This window comes from Podarcis pityusensis (genome assembly GCF_964106645.2).
Source record: "Podarcis pityusensis genome assembly, chromosome: 2".
NCBI classification, from domain to species: Eukaryota; Metazoa; Chordata; class Lepidosauria; order Squamata; family Lacertidae; genus Podarcis; species Podarcis pityusensis.
This window is the reverse complement of record NC_138029.1, coordinates 119,027,533-119,046,878: the sequence shown is the minus strand read 5'-3', so window position 1 is coordinate 119,046,878 and position 19,346 is coordinate 119,027,533. Positions and strand designations below refer to the sequence as shown.

The window sequence follows — 19,346 nt, the reverse complement described above, 5'->3', positions numbered from 1 at the left end:
TCCCTCCCCCTGTCTTTTTCTTCCAGTGCAGCAAGTCTGTCGTGTTCATTCAGGACCACAGCACAAACTCTCTCCGCGGCCAGCTGCGCGGCCGGTAGGGAACCAAGCTGACTGGCAACAACCTTGTAGGTGCGGCTAAGGCTGTTTATCATCATGAAGCAAAACACTTCCTCCTGAAGACGGAAATTGCGTTCCACCATCTGTTGACGCAGAAACTTCATTTCTGTCAGGTGCGCTTGAACATCTCCATCAGGCGCAAGTCTCAGATTGGTCAATTTCTCAAAATACAGCAACGCTGAAGAACCAGCATCTCTCTGATGCGTTGTACGCAGCGTGTCCCATACCTCTTTCGCATTTTCTAAATGCTGAACATGCACCAACTGATCATCTGAGACACACAGAATTATAGCAGTCCTGGCCCTTACATTCTGTGACTCCCAACCTCTGGTTGGTGCTGCAGGGATGGGGTTTTCAATTACATCAAAAAGCCTCTGATTCTGCAGCAGGGCCTTCATCTTTACAGACCAAGATGAATAATTGTCATTGGTTAAGGGAGGTGGGCAAGGCAAACCTCCCCCTTTCTTGGCATCCATCTTGAAGCCAAGCCTCCAGTTCACAATGTCAAACAAACTGTAACAAACTGTAAAATCCAACAGTTGTTTTTTCCTTTCTCACGCAGCAAACTGCAAATTGTTTACGCTCTTTTGCACCTGGCAGCTAAACTCAGGCTGCTATTGAAAAGTCCCTTCCAAGAGCTCGTAAACCTTGTAGCCAAAACATTCTCTGGTTTTGTTTCGCTTTCCCAGGCTTACACGCAGAGTCCAGCCCCTTTGCCAGTAACTTTCCAGGACCGTTACCTAGCAACAATGCATTTCAATAGGACATCTTATCTACCACAAAAATTTGTGGAATGCAGGCTTCAGCCTTCAAGCTGCAGGCCTCTTCCTCCGGAGCTCTTGTTTTCTTTGAAACGCAGCTCCGTGAACCAGGGAATTAATCTTCCTGCGTTCACACTTTTAGCCCGAAATGCAGCATACCTTGAACTTTGTTGCTCTGGAAAACACCTCTTCTTTCCACCAGCTGTCTGTGGAGCCTCTGGCTTCTTTCAGACGCTTCTCTTCCTCCTTGGAGCAGAGGAGGACAATCCACCAGCCTCTCATGCAGATGTCCGATGAATCGCAACCATCCGAAGGCTGCCACTGTTGGAATTCTGCCTGGGTCAGAGGAATGTGCCACAGCGTAGGCACCGGCAGATATTCCTGTCGACCTCCCCGCGTCTCCACTCTGCTGATAAGCAGGCGAGGTCCGGCGATTCTTCTCAGATGTATGAGAGGAACACACCGTTCTTCCTCTCTCCCCTTTGGTGTCCCCAGGGAGGGGAAAGAAGCAGACAGAAAACTATTTACATCATTTATTTCTGCCTCTTACATCAGTACAGAGAATCATGTCTGCACTCAACAACAGCAAGAAGAAACTCCTCCCAAGTACATCCAGTACGGGTCATATGACACACACACACTGAGCTAACATCCGGTGCTCAGTACAGAATGGACTGCCCCTTTGTTCCCATGGCAACAGTCACAAACATCCTGTCTGGCTTTCCAGCCACAAGCAGCTGGCTGAGCTGCTAGAGCCTTTGCTTGCTGCAGCATTGGTGCTTTATGGTAACAGTCATCACCTCAATGCCTCAATTTCAGGAGTAGGCAGCAGGCCTGGTTTGATCCAGCAAGACTCTGTTTCTCTCTTCTGTATTTATCCTTATATTTGGTAAGCCCCAAATTACAGCAGAAACCTTCTCCAACATCGGTCTCGAATGATTCTGAAACGTGATGCATTTTGCCCAAAACTTATTACACTTTGGGAGCAGGCTTTTGTTTTTTTCAAAAAGAGGAAACATTCATAAGGTGTCAAGCCCTGCGTGGGTTTTCTGATGATGCATGAGCTTATCTTTCTGGGGGAAGGTTTTTTGGCACTCTGAGCATTCGTGCGGTTTTGATTCCGCATGGGTTCTCTGGTGTCTTACCAGCTTCTCCTTCTGGAAGAAGCTTTTCCCACACTCAGAACACACGAATGGTTTCTCCCCCGTGTGGATCCGCTGGTGCCGGATCAACTGGGCACTCTGGCAGAAGCTTTTCCCGCACTCGGGGCACCCGTAAGGCTTCTCTCCTGTGTGCATCCGCAGGTGAATGTCAAGGTATGACTTCCTGCTGAAGTTTTTCCCGCACTGAAGGCACTCGTAAGGCTTCTCCCCCGTGTGCATCCTCTGGTGTCTGATCAGCTGACCTCTCTGGCAGAAACATTTCCCACACTGTAGGCAAGCGTAGGGCTTCTCTCCTGTGTGGATTCTCTGGTGTCGGATCAGCTGCCCGCTCTGGCAGAAGCTCTTCCCGCACTGCGGACACTCGTAAGGCTTCTCGCCCGTGTGGATTCTCTGGTGGGTGACGAGCGAGGACTTGTTGCTGAAGCTCTTCGCACAGTGCAGACACTCGTACGGCTTCTCGCCCGTGTGGATTCTCTGGTGGGTGATAAGATGCGACCGCGTGCTGAAGCTCTTCCCGCACTGCGGGCACTCATAAGGCCTCTCCCCCAAGTGGATTCTCTGGTGTGCAAGAAGGTTCTCCCTCTGGCAGAAGCTCTTCCCGCACTCAAGGCACTCGTAGGGCCTCTCGGCCGTGTGGATCATCTGGTGCACGATGAGCCCCGATTGGTGCTCGAACGCCTGCCCGCATTTGCGGCACATGTGGCACTCCTCTCCTGCGCGGACCGCGCCGGCGTTATCAGCCACGGCGGTTTCCACCTCCTGAATGGAGATGCCCCACATCTTCACGGCCCGCTGCCACTGCTGCCTGTCGGACTTGTAGCCCTGATCGAAGGCTTCGGACTTCACAGAAACGTCCCTGAGGGAAACCCCCGGGAACCTCCTGTCAGAACTGGCTGACCTAGGGCCTTCTTGATGCGTCCTGTGCATCTCGCTCTCACTGGCAGTGCCGTCGCCTGAAGAGATTAGAGAGACAAGAAAACACAGGCCGAGATATCACTCCATCTGATAGGAGAGGAGGAAAACAGAAGGTACCATGGAGGCAGAACAATGGACTCCATCCTACCACTCCAAAACAAAGGTGGCAAGAGTTTTGAGGTGATAGGATGAAGACCATTGCGTCTGACTGGAATATTTCTTCTCAAACTCTGAGGTTTGGGTTGTGAGTGTTTCTGCTTTTTAAGACAAAACAGCACCATTTACACACAAGATATTAGGCTCAGGGGAACTGCAAGGTTTAGTGAGGTGTAGACACACAGAGAGAAAACTTTAGAAATAATAATAATTTATTTATACCCCACCCATCTGGCTGAGTTTCCCCAGCCACGCTGGGCGGCTCCCAATCGAGTGTTAAAAACAATACAGCATTAAATATTAAAAACTTCCCTAAACAGGGCTGCCTTCAGATGTCTTTTAAAGATAAGATAGCTACTTATTTCCTTCACATCTGAAGGGAGGGCGTTCCACAGGGTGGGTGCCACAGAAAAGGCCCTTTGTCTGGTTCCCTGTAACCTCGCTTCTCGCAGCGAGAGAACCGCCAGAAGGCCCTCGGCGCTGGATCTCAGTGTCCAGGCAGAATGATGGAAGTGGAGACGCTCCTTCAGGTATACTGGGCCGAGGCCGTATAGGGCTTTAAAGGTCAGCACCAACACTTTGAATTGTGCTCGGAAACGTACTGGGAGAAAAACAACCCAGAGGCGGCCCTAACCCAACAAACATCCCCTGAGCTGTGGCACTCCTTCCTTTTGAATACTTACTTTCACAGTACTCGGCTGCCAGGAAAATGTCATCCTGAGATCCCCCTGGGAAAACGTGGGGCGTGTCTTCCAGATGTGGGATCCCTTCTCCCGGAGGAGGTTCTTCTTTGATCTCATTTGCAGCTGTGACGCAGGGAAAGAGAAAGACCAGGAGGGAAATAGGAGTCCCTCTTTCAGAAAAGGGTTCTAGACTGCACACAACCTATACTGTAGTGGAAACACCAGAAAATATATTGTAACCCTGGTTGGATCTAGAGACATCAAAGAAGCGTTTCGGTTAAACGTATTATAAACTCACACAGGGAAATTGGGTTGGGAAAGTCGGGACTCCACAAAGTCATCTGGTGTCACAGTGTTATACTGCATATACAACACATATAAAAGGCATTTTTCTTTACCAATCCAGCTGAGTCCCCAGTGTTCCCCAAATGTGGATCTCCTGTTGTTTTGGACTACAACTCCCATCATCTCTAGCTAGCAGGTTCCATGGTCAGGGGTGATGGGAATTGTAGTCCAAAAACAACAGGAGATCCACATTTGGGAAACACTGTTGTAACCCAGGGAGGTGTCAGTGGCCTGGCACAACTGTTTCTGAAGGCAACCCTGTTTAGGGAAGTTTTTAATGTCTGATGTTTTATCGTGTTTTTAATATTCTGTTGGGAGCTGCCCAGAGTGGCTGGGGAAGCCCAGCCAGATGGGGTATAAATAATAAATTGTGATGATGATGATATCCACCATTGTGTGTGGCCTTTCACAGAAGCAGGCCTTCACTGCTCTCCTAAGCCTGGCAGTGGTTAACGCTGAATTGTGCTGACTGTCTGCTTTCCAAGCCTCAATTCCTAATTCATGGGATTGTTCCCTGTACATGGTACATTGTTCCCTGTACTGCAGTACACTGGGAGTATCCCAATATCCTGTTTGCCGGCCCAGATCATGAGATCCCTGGTGCCCGGTGCAGGTAATTTAGCAATTGCACCTCATGGATGTAAGCCCTAGCATTTGACCTAGAGAGTTGAGCTTTGGCGCAGGCCGGAAGGCTGCCATCAGATTTTCTGCGACCCATTGGCCAGCTTGAGGTCTCTCTGTCTCTTTGCAGCTGAAGGGAGGTGTCGCCATCAGCTCGCTTGGTACGTTGATACTCTTGCAAATGATTTGGCTGCTGTTTAATAAATCTTAAGACTTCTTCACCACTTACATCACGCATTTACTTCTGAACCCTTGGGGGGAAAAGAAACCCCTTGCCTTTGGCAAGACCTTCAAAGCACATTATTTCCCTCAAAATATGAGGGGTCAACTGCAGTACCCACAATTCTTAAAAGGAAATAATGTGCTTCTAATATGCTTCAAAAGGTCCAGCGCTGAGGGCCTTCTGGCGGCTCCCTCACTGCAAGAAGTGAGGTTACAGGGAACCAGGCAGAGGGCCTTCTCAGTGGTAGCACCTGCCCTGTGGGACGCCCTCCCATCAGATGTCAAGGAAATAAGCAACTATCTTACTTTTAAAAGGCATCTGAAGGCAGCCCTGTTTAGGAAAGTTTTTAATGTTTAATGCTGTATTGTGGTTTTAATATTTGGTTGGAAGCCGCCCAGAGTGGCTAGGGAAACCCAGCCAGGTGGGTGGAGTATAAATAATAAATTATTATTATTATTATTATTACCCCTCCAGACACTGCTGAACTGCAACTCCCATCAGCCCCAGCGAGCATGCTGAATGGCTGCGGTTGATGGGAGTTGTAGTTCAGCAACCTCTGAAAAGCCAGAGGTTTCCCTGGTCCAGTCCTCTTGTCAAAGCCATCCAGAGTCGGTGGCCATCATTGCCTCTTGTGGGAACAAATTGTTCCCTTTTGTATTATTATTATTCATTATTATCATTATTTATTATTATGCATACACAGCCCAGGGTCAAATGTAAAAACAATGAGTCTTGAGGGGATCATCTTCCGGCACTCTTTAGTACAGTGGTACCTTGGGTTACATACGCTTCAGGTTACATATGCTTCAGGTTACAGACTCCACTAACCCAGAAATATTGCTTCGGGTTAAGAACTTTGCTCCAGGACAAGAACAGAAATCGTGCTCCGGCAGTGCAGCAGCAGCAGCAGGCCCCATTAGCTAAAGTGGTGCTTCAGGTTAAGAACAGTTTCAGGTTAAGAACGGACCTCCGGAACAAATTAAGTATGTCAACTGAGCTACCACTGTATATGCATTTTTTTGTACACCTTACTTGGTCGGAGAACTCCACTGCAAAATTTGGGGAGGTGCAAATTTAGAAAGATATCTGTGTTTCAGTTTATGTATTGCTTCAGAAAGTACGAGTGAATATAATTTCTGCCTCATCCCTAGCTCTGTCACTGAACTACAGTGGATTCCTCAAAGGCCTAGGAACAGGGGAAGATACCCTATGTGGATTAGACCATTTGGCCATCCAGTTCAGTAATGCCAACTCTGACTGGCAGCAATCCAGTGTCGCAGGCAGAGGCCTTTTTCTAGTCCTGCTCTGTGGGATACTTTGAGTGGAGATGGACCTGCGGTACTCTGTATGCTTATCGTCACGGAGCTATGTCTCACTCACAGAACCAAAAGGGTACAGTCACTCCAATCACCTGGGCAGGAGTCCCAGACAACTCCTCAGTCTCCATTTGTTGCACTGAAAGATGTGCTTGGATTGTTTTGCTGATGGCAAATACAGTTCAGAGTGAGAACATCAATTCCAAAATCAGCCAAAACAATTTCTGAACTCTTTGGAATTATCAAATAACTCCTCAAACTGTTTGGGTGTGCCTTTGAAATATAAATATTATTTCGATTTATATATAGTGGACATGAGAATAAATTTTGACAACCTCACCAGCCCTTAAATGCAAAGGGACCCCTGACCATTAGGTCCAGTCATGCCCGACTCTGGGGTTGCGGCGCTCATCTTGCTTTACTGGCCGAGGGAGCCGGCATACAGCTTCCGGGTCACGTGGCCAGCATGACTAAGCCACTTCTGGCGAACCAGAGCAGCACACGGAAACGCCGTTTACCTTCCCGCCGGAGCGGTACCTATTTATCAACTTGCACTTTGATGTGCTTTTGAACTGCTAGGTTGGCAGGAGCAGGGACCAAGCAACGGGAGCTCACCCTGTCGCGGGGATTCGAACTGCCGACCTTTTGATCAGCAAGCCCTAGGCTCTGTGGTTTAGACTGCAGAGGGGGTTATAGATTTTTAAGGCATGAATGGTCCCATCACACAGGTGAGCAGTTACCTGCAAAACCTCCCTTTCCTGTTTCCTCAGGGTCTTGAGTGAATAAATCTTCCTTTCCTTCCGGCCAGGGAACGGCGTCTGGTTTGGGAATCAAAAGTCCTTTACAGAAGGGAAGAAAACACAGGAAGTTAAGGAGTGATTTCTGTCATCTCAAGTCATCTAAGTTAGAAAAACGTGCCCTTGACCTGCTACTTTTCTATCTACGGGGAAATATTTCCCTGTTTTTAAAAAAGATGAAGGAACACTTAAAAACATGCCACTGCAATTCCCAGAGTAGCTTAACAACCAGTCCCTCTCTACCAGGGAATTCTGGGACTTGTAGCTCTGTGAGGGGAATAATAATTTTATTCTTTATATGCAGCTCATCTGACTATATACCAAAACCCTCCAACGGTCTCCTATCTTTCAGTATATGTTGGAGGACAGAGTGGAAAGCTGAGCAGAAGGGGAAATCAAATGAGAGAAAAAAGGGTGCAGCCAGCCAGAATTCCAAACTGAAGTTGACTCTGCTGCAACATTTTATCGCAGGTTCCTCTTGTAAGCTAAGAAATGGAAGGGACATACAGTCGTACCTTGGTTTTCAAACAGCTTAGTTCTCGAGCGTTTTGGCTCCCAAATGCTGCAAACCTGGAAGTGAGTGTTCCGGTTTGCGAACTATTTTTAGAAGCCGAACGTCCGACGGGGCTTCTGCGGCTTCCAATTGGCTGCAGGAGCTTCCTGCAGCCAATCAAAAGCCGCGCTTTGTTTCCAAACGTTTTGGAAGTCGAACGGACTTCCGGAACGGATTCCGTTCGACTTCCAATGTACGACTGTACTAGAGTCAATTGTATTTTTAAAGAGGAGACTATCCCTCATAAATGGTCGTGGTTGACATTCATGGAAGACACAAGCTGCTCTTTCCCTCCCCCTTGCTCCCTTACAGGCTACTTCAGAGGAGATTCTTACCCAATGAGGCCATATTCCCATAATTCTCCAACGTGACCTCCTTGTACAGAACTCTTTGGTCCGGATCCAGCAAGGCCCATTCTTCCTCTGCAAAGTAAACCGCCACCTCCTCAAAGGCCAACGGTCCCTGAAATAAGGAAAATGTTGCTTCCTCAACACTTGCTGTCTATATTATTATTTATTGCCTTTATATCCCCCCCAGGAGCTCAAGTGGATGTAATTGGTTCACACACCCCCCCAGCTCATCTCCTGTTGTTATCATATAATTATAGAGTTGGAAGGGGGTCCCAAGGGTCATGTAGTCCAACCCCCGGCAATAGAGGGGGGTCATCACCTCAACAACCCTGTAAGGTGGGTTAGGCTAAGAGACAGTGACAGGCCCAAGGTCGCCCAGTGAGGTTCATGGCTGGGATTACCCAGATTCCAGTCCGTCACTCTAACCCAGGGGTCAGCAAACATTTTCAGCCACTGTCCCTCAGACCTTGTGGGGGGCCAGGCTATATTTTGAAAGGAAAAAAATGAATGAATTCCTATGCCCCACAAATAACCCGGAGATGCATTTTAAATACAGTGATACCTCGGGTTACAGACGCTTTAGGTTACAGACTCTGCTAACCCAGAAATAGTACCTCGGGTTAAGAACTTTGCTTCAGGATGAGAACAGAAATCGTGTGGCGGTGGCAGTGGGAGGCCCCGTTAGCTAAAGTCGTACCTCAGGTTAAGAACAGCTTCAGGTTAAGAACGGACCTCCAGAACGAATTAAGTTCTTAACCAGAGGTCCCACTATAAAAGCACACATTCTACTCATGTAAAAACACCAGGCAGGCCCCACAAATAACCCAGAGATGCATTTTAAATAAAAGGGCGCATTCCACTCATGTAAAAACACGCTGATTCCTGGACCATCCGGGGGCTGGATTTAGAAGGCGATTGGGCCGGATCTGGCCCCCGGGCCTTAGTTTGCCTACCCATGCTTTAACCACTACACCACAACAGCTTTCCCAGGAAGGATGCAAGAATTCTCCACGTTAGTTCACAAGAGAGATCTCCACCCACCCCTATCTCTCCCGCTTCCATTTTTTTTTTGAATTTAAATTATTTTATTGGTTTTCACATATTACTTTGCAATACAGATATACCAAAGCCAACACCATTTCCTCCCCATCCCCCCATACATTTACATTTATATTTCCTCAATCCATCATATTCTTTTCACCTTCCTCCCACTTCCCTCCGCCCCCACTCGATTTCCTCCACATTATACAAATTACAATAATCTTTGCATTCTACAACCTTCTCAAATCATCTACATATTCTTATTATCTTTCCTTACTAATTATTCTTCCATCCAGTACTTCACATTTTAATCTAGGCATATTAGCATATCTTTTTTTTTTTGAGCAATATTTTGCCATATATTCATCAAAACATTTCCACTCCTTTTTTAATTTTTGATTCGACTGATTTCTTATTATAGCAGTTAATTTTGCCAAAATTAAATATTCATTTACAAATCCATTCCTCCTTTGTGGGTATAGTTTTTTACTTCCACCTAGAAGTCTCTTCCACTTCCTTGTTAGTCATTCTCATCATCTCCTCCATAGGTGCTGCTATGTGCCTTTGAGCTCGTTGCTCTCCTACTTTTAAGGCTCACCGAGTTCTGGGAGATGGAGGTTCTGGGATGCTTTCTAATGACACCATGTCAGGATAGGGAGGCGGTCTCCACCGTTCCTCCTCTGCCCAGTCCCTGACAGGAGGCAGAGCATGGGCATCAGGGTTAGTAAGACGCTTTGAGATTTGTTTTACTGCAAAGTGATAAATAAATGCAATACAGGGGTACCTCTGGATGCAAACGGGATCCATTCTGGAGCCCCGTTCACATCCTGAAGCAAACGCAATCCACGTCTGCGCGTGCACGGGTCGCGATTTGCTGCTTCCGCTCATGCGCGTGACATCATTTTGAGCATCTGCGCATGTGCGAGCGGCGAAACCCGGAAGTAACGTGCTCCGTTACTTCTGGGTCGCCGTGGAGTGCAACCCAAAAATGCTTAACCTGAAGCTACTTCAACACAAGGTATGACTATAGAGCCATACCTTGGATCCCGAATGCCTTGGAACTCGGACGTTTTGGCTCCCGAACACTACAAATCCAGAAGTGAGTGTTCTGGTTTGCGAACGTACTTTGGAAGCCAAATGTCCAATGGGGCTTCCGGGGCTTCTGATTAGCTGTAGGAGCTTCCTGCAGCCAATCAGAAGCTGTAATTTGGTTTCCAAACGTTTTGGAAGTTGAACGGACTTCTGGAATGGATTCCGTTTGACTTCCAAGGTATGAACCAGAAAAAAGCGTGCGCATCCAACATCCAGCAAATTCTTAACCACATGGCAAACCACCTCAACCACATCTCTATTCCCTCTTCCTCGCCTTCCCTCCCCAACCTCCGCACCTCCCATGTTGAGGCCTCACCTGAGTTGGCTCCGGAGCAGGATGACGAGATGAGCCACAGGAAATCAGATGCTGCGCCCCACTGGCTACAAGGCAGGAAGGGATGGGAGAAGCAAAATGGGAGACAGGCCACCATTACGTTCATTTCATTTATTCAAAACATTCCTCAGGTCTCCACTCTTCTAATTCTACAATTATATTATTCTACTCTACAATACTATTGTTCTAAAGTTATCAGCTACAATATTTAAAAGGGACGCAGGTGGCGCTGTGGGTAAAACCACAGAGCCTAGGACTTGCCGATCAGAAGGTCGGCGATTCGAATCCCCGCGATGGGGTGAGCTCCCGCTGTTCAGTCCCTGCTCCTGCCAACCTAGCAGTTCGAAAGCACGTCAAAGTGCAAGTAGATAAATAGGTACCGCTCCGACGGGAAGGTAAACGGCGTTTCCGTGCGCTGCTCTGGTTCGCCAGAAGCGGCTTAGTCATGCTGGCCACATGAACCGGAAGCTGTACGCTGGCTCCCTCGGCCAATAAAGCGAGATGAGCACCACAACCCCAGAGTCGGCCACGACTGGACCTAATGGTCAGGGGTTCCTTTACCTTTTTATTATTGTAAAACTACTCTGGGAATTGTGGCTCTGGGAACAGAATAGGGGTCTTCCCAGGATCCTTTGGGGGAAGCCGTGATGGTATGAATCAGCTTTAAATGTAGGTTGTTTATGTTTAATGTTATAAACATATATCTAGGTCTATCCCCCCTTGAATTCATGACTGAAGAAAACAAAACCGTTGTAAACAAGCCGCTTTTGTAAAGTCTCATCCATCCCATAACTCCTTACCAAGCAGACTGGCATCGTCATTCTCCTCCTCCTCCTCCTTGCATAAAGGTCCTGGCTGAACACCCAAAGGTGAGAGGAGACCCAGAGCAGTCTCCCTTTTTTCCTCCTCAGGTACCTGGAGCAACAGAGAGGACATAAGAGCATCAGAAGAGTATTTTGGATCAGACCAGTTGGCCCATCTAGTCCAGCATTCTGTTCTTACTAGATGCCTGTGGGGAAGGACCCCCTTGTTCAGGGCAGAGTGACAGAAGTTAGAAGGAGCACCAAAAGGAAACAGTGCTATTCTAGCCAAGGGTGGGGAAACCTACAAGCACCTCCGGATGTTGCTGGACTACAACTCCCATCATCCCAGACCACTGACCATGCTAGCCGCAAAGGCTGATGGGAGTTGGAGTCCAGCAACACCCAGAAGGCACCGGGCTGGCAAAGCTTGTTTTAGAGGAGTGGGGCGGGTTCTGTTGCCGTTGATAATAAATGGGCAGCCAGAAAATGTCATTGTATTGAGTGAGCAGGATCCCATTTAATGGGTTTTGATGTTTTGCTTGAATTGTTTAATTTGGCAGTTTGATGGCCTTTTGTATACAGTGGTACCTCGGGTTACAGATGCTTCAGGTTACAGACGCTTCAGGTTACAGACTCCGCTAACCCAGAAATAGTACCTCGGGTTAAGAACTTTGCTTCAGGATGAGAACAGAAATCGTGCTCCGGCGGCACGGCAGCAGCAGGAGGCCCCATTAGCTAAAGCGGTGCTTCAGGTTAAGAACAGTTTCAGTTTAAGAACAGACCTCCAGAACGAATTAAGTTCTTAACCTGAGGTACCACTGTACTGCTCTGCAAAAAAAAAAAGAAATTTAAAAAATAAAGATACGTGCCCCTTCGGATATTTGGTGGCCTCACCTTCCGTTCCCATCTCTGAGGCTCATCCTCTTCCTGGCTCAGCAGGAAGTCCTCTGCCAGGGTCACCGCTTCAGCACAGCTCTCTGCGCCCCCTGCCTTGACCCAACCCTGCATTTCCTGAGGCAAGACGGCCAAGAACTGCTCCAGGACCAGCATCTCAACCATCTGCTCCTTGGTGTGCTTCTCCGGCTTCAGCCACTGACAGCACAGCTCCCGGAGCCGCCTGCAAATCTCTCGGGGTCCCTCCATCTCCCGGTAGCAGAAATGTCTGAAGCGTTTACGCTGGATTTCGGCGCTAATGTCACCCGGGACAGTTCCCCTTTCCACCTTGGCATCTTCCCTCCCTCTGGCATGCAGGCTCTTTGGGGCTTCCGCATTGAGATCTGGCGAGATTTGCGTCAACCTCTGCGCTCTAAGACACCGGTCACTTTGGGCTTCCTCTCCGATGGAGACCTTATCGCCCCATCGAAGCTGCGGATTATGCCATCCTGCTTGAGGCAGCTGCAGGCCCTTCAAAAAGTCATGCCACTGGATTTCCCAGTGTTGGGCCAAACCTTCCTCGGGTTCCTGTTTAATCTGTAGCAGTGGCGGACCTTTGGAAAAGCCTTGGGCCGTCCCAGCTTGCACAAAATGGCGGCCTTTGTCTCCTTGTTCTTCTCCAGTTGAATAATCTGCTGCTTCTGCCTCTTCCAGTTTAATTCCTGCAGGCAACTCGTGAGTGAATAAAGGCTGAAATTGGAAGCCTACAGTTGCCATCCCTGACCCTCCAGACATCGAAGAGGCCTCTTTCTCTTTCGCCTCAACAGAGCTGGATCTACAGATTTGCTCCGTGCCTCTTAACTAGAGGGAGGCTGCTTTGGCCCTGTAAAACGCAAAATCTTTAGGAAAGGCTGCAGGGCTAGATCTTTAGGGATCTTTAGAGGATAGAGACGGGTCACCCAGAAGGTGGATTCATTCTCAAGCCAGGGGACAGGCTTCTCCCTAAAGAAAAGAAGACAGAAGCATATTGAATGAAGAGTTCTGCTGGATCAGACCTGTCTTGTCCACCATCTTGGAAAATGCCACCTCCCTGGGCTGGATGTAACTAGGAAGGCAGGCAGGTTGAGTCAGTCAGAGGTTGGTGGGGCAGTGCCCCATTTGCCCTAGGGCCTCAAGAACCGTCCTCCATTGCTCTTTCTTCTATACAACTATTAAAGGGGCAGGACCCCTGCCCTCTTTTTCATCTGACTACCCCTCTTTAGAGAGACACGGGTGGCGCTGTGGGTTAAACCACAGAGCCTAGGACTTGCTGACGGGGTGAGTTCCCATTGCTTGGTCCCTGCTTCTGCCAACCTAGCAGTTCGAAAGCATGTCCAAGTGCAAGTAGATAAATAGGTACCACTCCAGTGGGAAGGTAAACGCGTTTCCGTGCGCTGCTCTGGCTCGCCAGAAGTGGCTTAGTCATGCTGGCCACATGACCCGGAAGCTGTACGCCGGCTCCCTCAGCCAATAACGCGAGATGAGCGCCGCAACCCCAGAGTCGGCCACAACTGGACTTAACGGTCAGGGGTCCCTTTACCTTTACTCCTTTTTAGACAGACTTACCTTCCATCAGGAGGCACCCCCCCCCATTTATTTCATTTCAGAGAATCCCTGAAAGCAAAGTTGTGCAGAATTCTCTACAAGCTGCATTTGATGTTAAAATCAGAACCCACCTCCTCCTGGTTGCTTTAGTTAGAAGAGGCAGATGGCTAAATAAGCACGTGTGGCTTATTCCATTGTGTACACATTAGAGAAGACTCTTATTTTGCTCCTGCTGAAAGGATCCAAAACCTGGGATAGCTCAGTTGGTAGAGAACGAGACCCTTAATCTCAGGGTTGTGGGTTTGAGACCCATGTTGTGCAAAAAATTATAATCCTGCATTGCAGGGGGTTGGACAAGACAACACTTGAGGTTCCTTCTAATTTTATAATTCAGCAACTCAGACCCTTACAACTATCCCTGACAACACCCCCACAAAAAAATTCCTGCCAGAATTGTAGAAACACCATTAGGTCGCCACCTTCCTTACCTCTGTCACGTTCCTGTGTAGCCTGAGAGACACAGAAATTAAGCAAAGGGACATTTTTTCCTGACACCCTCCCCTAAATTTTGCCTCCTAATGTGCGTGAATATTATTGCTGCCACCTTTCCACCCCGTCTCACTCCTGTACCTATTACAGCAGCCAGAGACACCGAAAATAAACAAGGGGGACATTTGTTTCCTGACACCCCTTCCCCCAATTTTCCCACCTGAACTGCAGAATCAACATTAGTCGCCACCTTTCTGCATCTACCGTGCTCCTGTGTTCATTACAGCGGCCTGAGGCATGGAAAATAAACATTTTCTCCTGACATTCACAATCCGCACAGTTGCCACCTGTGTTGTGGGAACAACACTGAGTTGCCACATTTCCTCCCTGTGTCAAGCTCCTGTGCTTTTCCCCCCAGCAGCCTGAGACAACAAGAAATAAACAAGAAAATCTCCCTTGTCTTCAGGGTGGTGGTTTGTGTGGTTTGCCTGCTTTTTTTGACAAAAACGACAAAAGCAAACCGTAACCATAAATCTTTGCACCCCTGTGGAGTTTCTTCCACTCATTCTGTTTATTTCAGACGCAACTCCCTAAACGTGAGCGTTAGATGCAAACAATAGTATTAATAATGACTATATCCTTGCAACCTCAATCAAGGACCGGGGTGAGAGAGCATCATCCCTGCTCCTTACAGGTCCCTGTTCAGATGCCTTTTCTCCCTCTTTTTACTTCTCCATCCCTTGCAGATGAAATATTCCCTTTGTCCGAAAACAGCCACCCGCCTCCCCCCTTCTTGCAACTCACCCCTCCAGCACGCCCTGCAAGCAGCACCTCTGCCCCTTCCCAAAGATCCCTGTGTGCGTCTCTGAGCCAAGGAGGCCTCTGCAACCCCAGAAGGGAGGGAGAGAAGGAGGCTGAATAAGAAGAATAGCAGTAACAACACAGGAAGGTCCTTTTGGCATCCCTCCTTCTCGGCAGCCTTTCTAGGAAGCTGGGCTCCATCTTCTCCTTTTTCTTAACCCTTTCCAAAGGCAGAGTATATATGCAAAGGTGCGTATAGTTAAAGCTCTGGTTTTCCCAGTAGTGATATATGGAAGTGATCAGCCATAAAGAAGGCTGATCGCCGAAGAATTGATGCTTTTGAATTGTGGTGCTGGAGGAGACTCTTGAGAGTCCCATGGACTGCAAGAAGATCAAACCGATCCATTCTGAAGGAAACCAGCCCTGAGTGCTCACTGGAAGGACAGATCCTGAAGCTGAGGCTCCAAGACTTTGGCCACATAATGAGAAGACTCCCTGGAAAAGACCCTGATGTTGGGAAAGATGGAGGGCACAAGGAGAAGGGGACGACAGAGGACAAGATGGTTGGACAGTGTTCTCGAAGCTACCAGCATGAGTTTGACCAAACTGCGGGAGGCAGTGCAAGACAGAAGTGCCTGGCGTGCTCTGGTCCATGGGGTCATGAAGAGTCGGACACGACTAAACGACTGGACAACAACAACAAAGGCAGAGTAGGAGGCAAGCAGGGAACTGCCGCTGGAGGGAGAAGGAATTGATTTCACATCATGGTTCAAAACCGCACCAGGGACATTAGGAATCTACCCATATCTGTCAACGTTTCCCTTTTTTTAAAGGGAAATTCCCTTATTCTGAATAGGATTCCTCGCAAGAAAAGGGAAAAGTTGACAGCTATGAATCTACCTTAGGCCAAGTCGGACTGTTGGTCCATCGAGCTCAGGATGTCTGCACTGACTGGCAACAGCTCTCTAGGACAGGAGATTCTTTTAATCTCAGGGTTGTGGGTTCAAGCCCCAGGTTGGGCAAAATGATTCCTTCATTGCTGGGAGGGGGTAGGTCTAGATGACCCTCGGGTTCCCTTCTAGTTCTACAATTCTATTGTTATTTGTTCTTACCCTCCCAGGGCTATGGTTCCCACAGAGATTTAGTAAGGGGGAGCCATGACTGTTTAAAGTGGCATTATGGAATCAGAATTGCAGAGTTGGGAGGGAGCTCAGTGGTCCTGTAGTCCAACCCCTTGCGATGCAGGAATCTCAACGGAATCATACACGACAGGTGGCCCTCCAACCGCTGCTTAAAAACTTCCAAGAAAGGAGAGTCCACCAACTTCCGAGGGTGTCCGTTTCACCGTTGAACAGCTTTTACCGTCCAGTTCTGAGCACCACGATTTAAGGAGGATATACAAAATGAACTGGACTCCTTGGCAGGTTTTGAATAAACATACACAAATCTATTGGTTGATAACGTGATAGATAGACAATGCAAGGATATGTATAATTTTATAACATGCAGAGAATAATATGTGCAGAGAAATCAGAGAGAGGGGCTGAGGGAAGTCTGGGGGGGAGGGAGGGAGGAAAGGGGGGAAATAATGTATGTGATTATATGATTTGATAATTTGTTATGTTGAAATTGCTTAATAAAAATATTTTTTAAAAAAAATTAAGGAGGATATTGACAAGCCAAAACGGAGGACAGAGGAGGGCAACCAAGATGATCAGTGGTTTGGAAGCCAAGCCTTATGAGGCATGTTTGAAGGAGCTGGGTGTGTTTAGCCAGGAAAAGAGGAGACTGAGAGGAGATATGAGATCACAAGGGCTGTCATGTGGAAGAGGGAACATGCTTGTTTTCTCCTGCTCTGGATGGTGGGACTCGAACCCATGGCTTCAAGTTGCAAGAAAGGGGAATCCAAATAAACTTCAGGAAGAACTTTCTGGTGCAGATGAGGCCTAGCATGTAGTACAGGCTGAGAGTTAATGATTTCCTAGAAACTAGTGACTTTTCAGAATAAACACCATGGCTTTTAAATCAGGGACAAACTGGAAAACAGGGTAAACAAATGCACGTTTATCACTGAATCACAGAGCTGGAAGGGACCCAAGGGTCATCTAGTCCAACCCCCTGCAATGCAGGAATCTCAGAGAAAGCATCCCTGACACAGGGCCTTCCAACCTCTCCTTAAAAACCTTCAAGGAAGGAGAGTCCACAACCTCCAGAGGGAGACATTTCCACTGTCAGACAGCTCTTACCATGAGAAAATTTTCCCTGATGTTTAGTCGGAATCTCCTTTATTGTAACTTGAAGCCATGGGTTCGAGTCCTACCCTCCAGAGCAGGAGGAAACAAGCATGCGCCCTCTTCCATGGGACAGCCCTTGAGATATTGGAAGACGGCTATCATCTCTTTAGTGCTGAAGGAAAAAATGAGTGACTCCATCTGTACATTAGCAGGGGAGTATGTATTGCTGTCATTTGCCCCCCCCAATTCCCCTCACAGAGCTACAATTTCCAGTTTCTTGGTAAGAGGGACTGATGGTTAAGCCACCCAAGGAATTATGAATCTGGGCAGGGAATAGGGCATCTCCCTAAGCTCTCTGCACCCTTAACAAATCATCATCATCAAACCTTTATTGGCATCATTTAGAAACATTCAGAATAAATAGGCCAATGCGATCTCGTCGCCATTTCAACAGTACAGTCATTTGCCAAAGGGAAAAAGAAACGAGCAATCTATTTCACCTCTGTGGGACTCCGGCAAGGGCAGGGTCCTGTAGCGTACTTTGGCAGCAGAAAATCAAATAGAGGAACTTGGCTACTGTCTTGGTGAGCTCCTGGTCTCTCCCCTGTAATAAGAAGCGTATAACCTCTGTCTCTGGTTTCCATATTGGGATACATAGGTGGTCTAAGCATTGTTGGTGGAGATCATCATATATTTTGCAATTAAGGGCCTTGTGAGCTAGAGTTTCCACCAGGTGGGCATCACATGGGCAGATCCTATCTCCTTCTGCCATACCCGCCAACCTACCCCAAAGGAGGTTAGAAGGATTGCAATTGAACCTAGCCAGTGAAAAAGCCCTTCTTTTTTGCGGGTTAAACAAAAATTGTAAATAATTAAGGTTAAATTCCTGCACCCCGGGGAGTCGAAAATAAAGAGGGGAACATGTTTTTTCCACAGCTGAGGTTAGTTCCTGGCGGTCTATGTCCCACAGCCTAGTTTTTAACATGGCCTTGGTGATTGGAAAAGCCACAGCACCCAGGAGATCCTCTGAAAGCCCAAATTGCCATAACTTTGTGCAAAACAGTTGTAGCCCTGGGGAAGGGAAGGGGTCTGACAGAACTTTACTAAGTGAAGTATATTTGTCTACTGAAAAACAAATGTTTAGCCAGCATAAAAGAAAACTCGTCCAGGTATCTGTCTCTACCCTTAACAAATGACAGCACCCAGAATTCTTTGAGGGAAACTGTGACTATATAAAATGGCAAAATGGTTTCATAGGTATGCCATACAGTCATACCTCATGTTACGGACACTTCAGGTTATGTGTTTTCGGGTTGCGGCCAGCGGGAAACTCGGAAGTACCAGAACGGGTTACTTCTGGGTTTTGCCGCTCACGCATGCGCAGAAGCACCAAATTGCGCCTGCGCAGACATGGCGCTTCAGGATGCGAACGCTGCGGGTTGCGGACGTGCCTCCGTCACGGATTACGTCCTCAACCTGAGGTTCCACTGTATATCAAAAAGTGAAAATCCATACACAAAATTTGTTGAGCATTTTTTTAAGTTTTGCCCAAAGTTGTGATTTTTGAGCAAAATCACAAATAAACACCTTTTTGAGCTCTTTTTAAGAAAAATTGGCAAAAACGGCACTGCCGACGGGGGTTGCCTTACATCCGGATTTTCCCATTTTGACGATTTCCGCCCAGACACTGCTTCCGACTGCAGTATTCTGGGTATGTCCAGACGTACGGCAACCCTAGTTTCAAAATATGGTGTGAATGTGGCTGCAACCTGAGCCTTGGAAAGCACGTAGAGCTGAAAGAGGAAGTGGGAAAGAATGCCCGTCTTCAGACTTCCTTCTTCAACTCCATGTGCTTTTCAAGAGATAGAAGGGTAGCCACCCTCTCTCCCCACCTCATGACCAAGGGGGCAGAGGTGGACTTCATGGGTGCCGGAGGAAGACCTAAAGGGCAACATTGCACCCAGGGGGTGAGCCTTAATTCTGCAGGACTCTCCTTATACGACACTGAAATCTTTGTTGGTATTATTATTTGAGAAACAGCTGTTGCAAGACACATGGAAGCTCTTGAGTAACAAAAGCGAAAAGACACAACGAG

At 47.8% G+C, this 19,346-nt stretch overlaps 1 protein-coding gene across 4 annotated transcripts; it reads right to left on the bottom strand.

Moving 5' to 3' along the window:
* Nucleotides 1-1,888: 1,888 nt before the first annotated feature.
* LOC308469407 (uncharacterized protein) lies at nt 1,889-15,323 on the bottom strand. 4 transcript variants are annotated; one of them, XM_080991818.1, is made up of 8 exons: nt 15,021-15,323; nt 12,165-13,145; nt 11,268-11,370; nt 10,450-10,514; nt 7,986-8,112; nt 7,041-7,139; nt 3,796-3,918; nt 1,889-2,994 (listed from the first exon to the last, which is right to left on the bottom strand). In XM_080991818.1, the coding sequence occupies exons 2-8, from the start codon at nt 12,936-12,938 to the stop codon at nt 1,898-1,900; spliced, it is 2,388 nt and encodes a 795-aa protein (XP_080847944.1). In that variant the 5' UTR covers nt 12,939-13,145; nt 15,021-15,323; the 3' UTR covers nt 1,889-1,897. The 4 variants fall into 4 exon arrangements, with proteins under 4 accessions (XP_080847944.1, XP_080847942.1, XP_080847943.1 ...); XM_080991816.1 differs by having other exon boundaries at nt 11,268-11,382; nt 15,021-15,322; XM_080991817.1 differs by lacking the exon at nt 15,021-15,323 and adding an exon at nt 14,216-15,001 and having other exon boundaries at nt 11,268-11,382.
* Nucleotides 15,324-19,346: the final 4,023 nt, after the last annotated feature.

Excerpts from the sequence above, each read along its gene's own strand:
- LOC308469407 (XM_080991816.1), bottom strand. The coding sequence starts at position 12,938 with ATGTCTGGAGGGTCAGGGATGGCAACTGTAGGCTTCCAATTTCAGCCT. Across the intron at positions 11,383-12,164 it reads CTCAGAGATGGGAACGGAAG|GTACCTGAGGAGGAAAAAAG; the intron begins GTGAGGCCACCA and ends CTGTTGCTCCAG. Across the intron at positions 8,113-10,449 it reads CTGCTCCGGAGCCAACTCAG|GGACCGTTGGCCTTTGAGGA; the intron begins GTGAGGCCTCAA and ends TCCTTATTTCAG.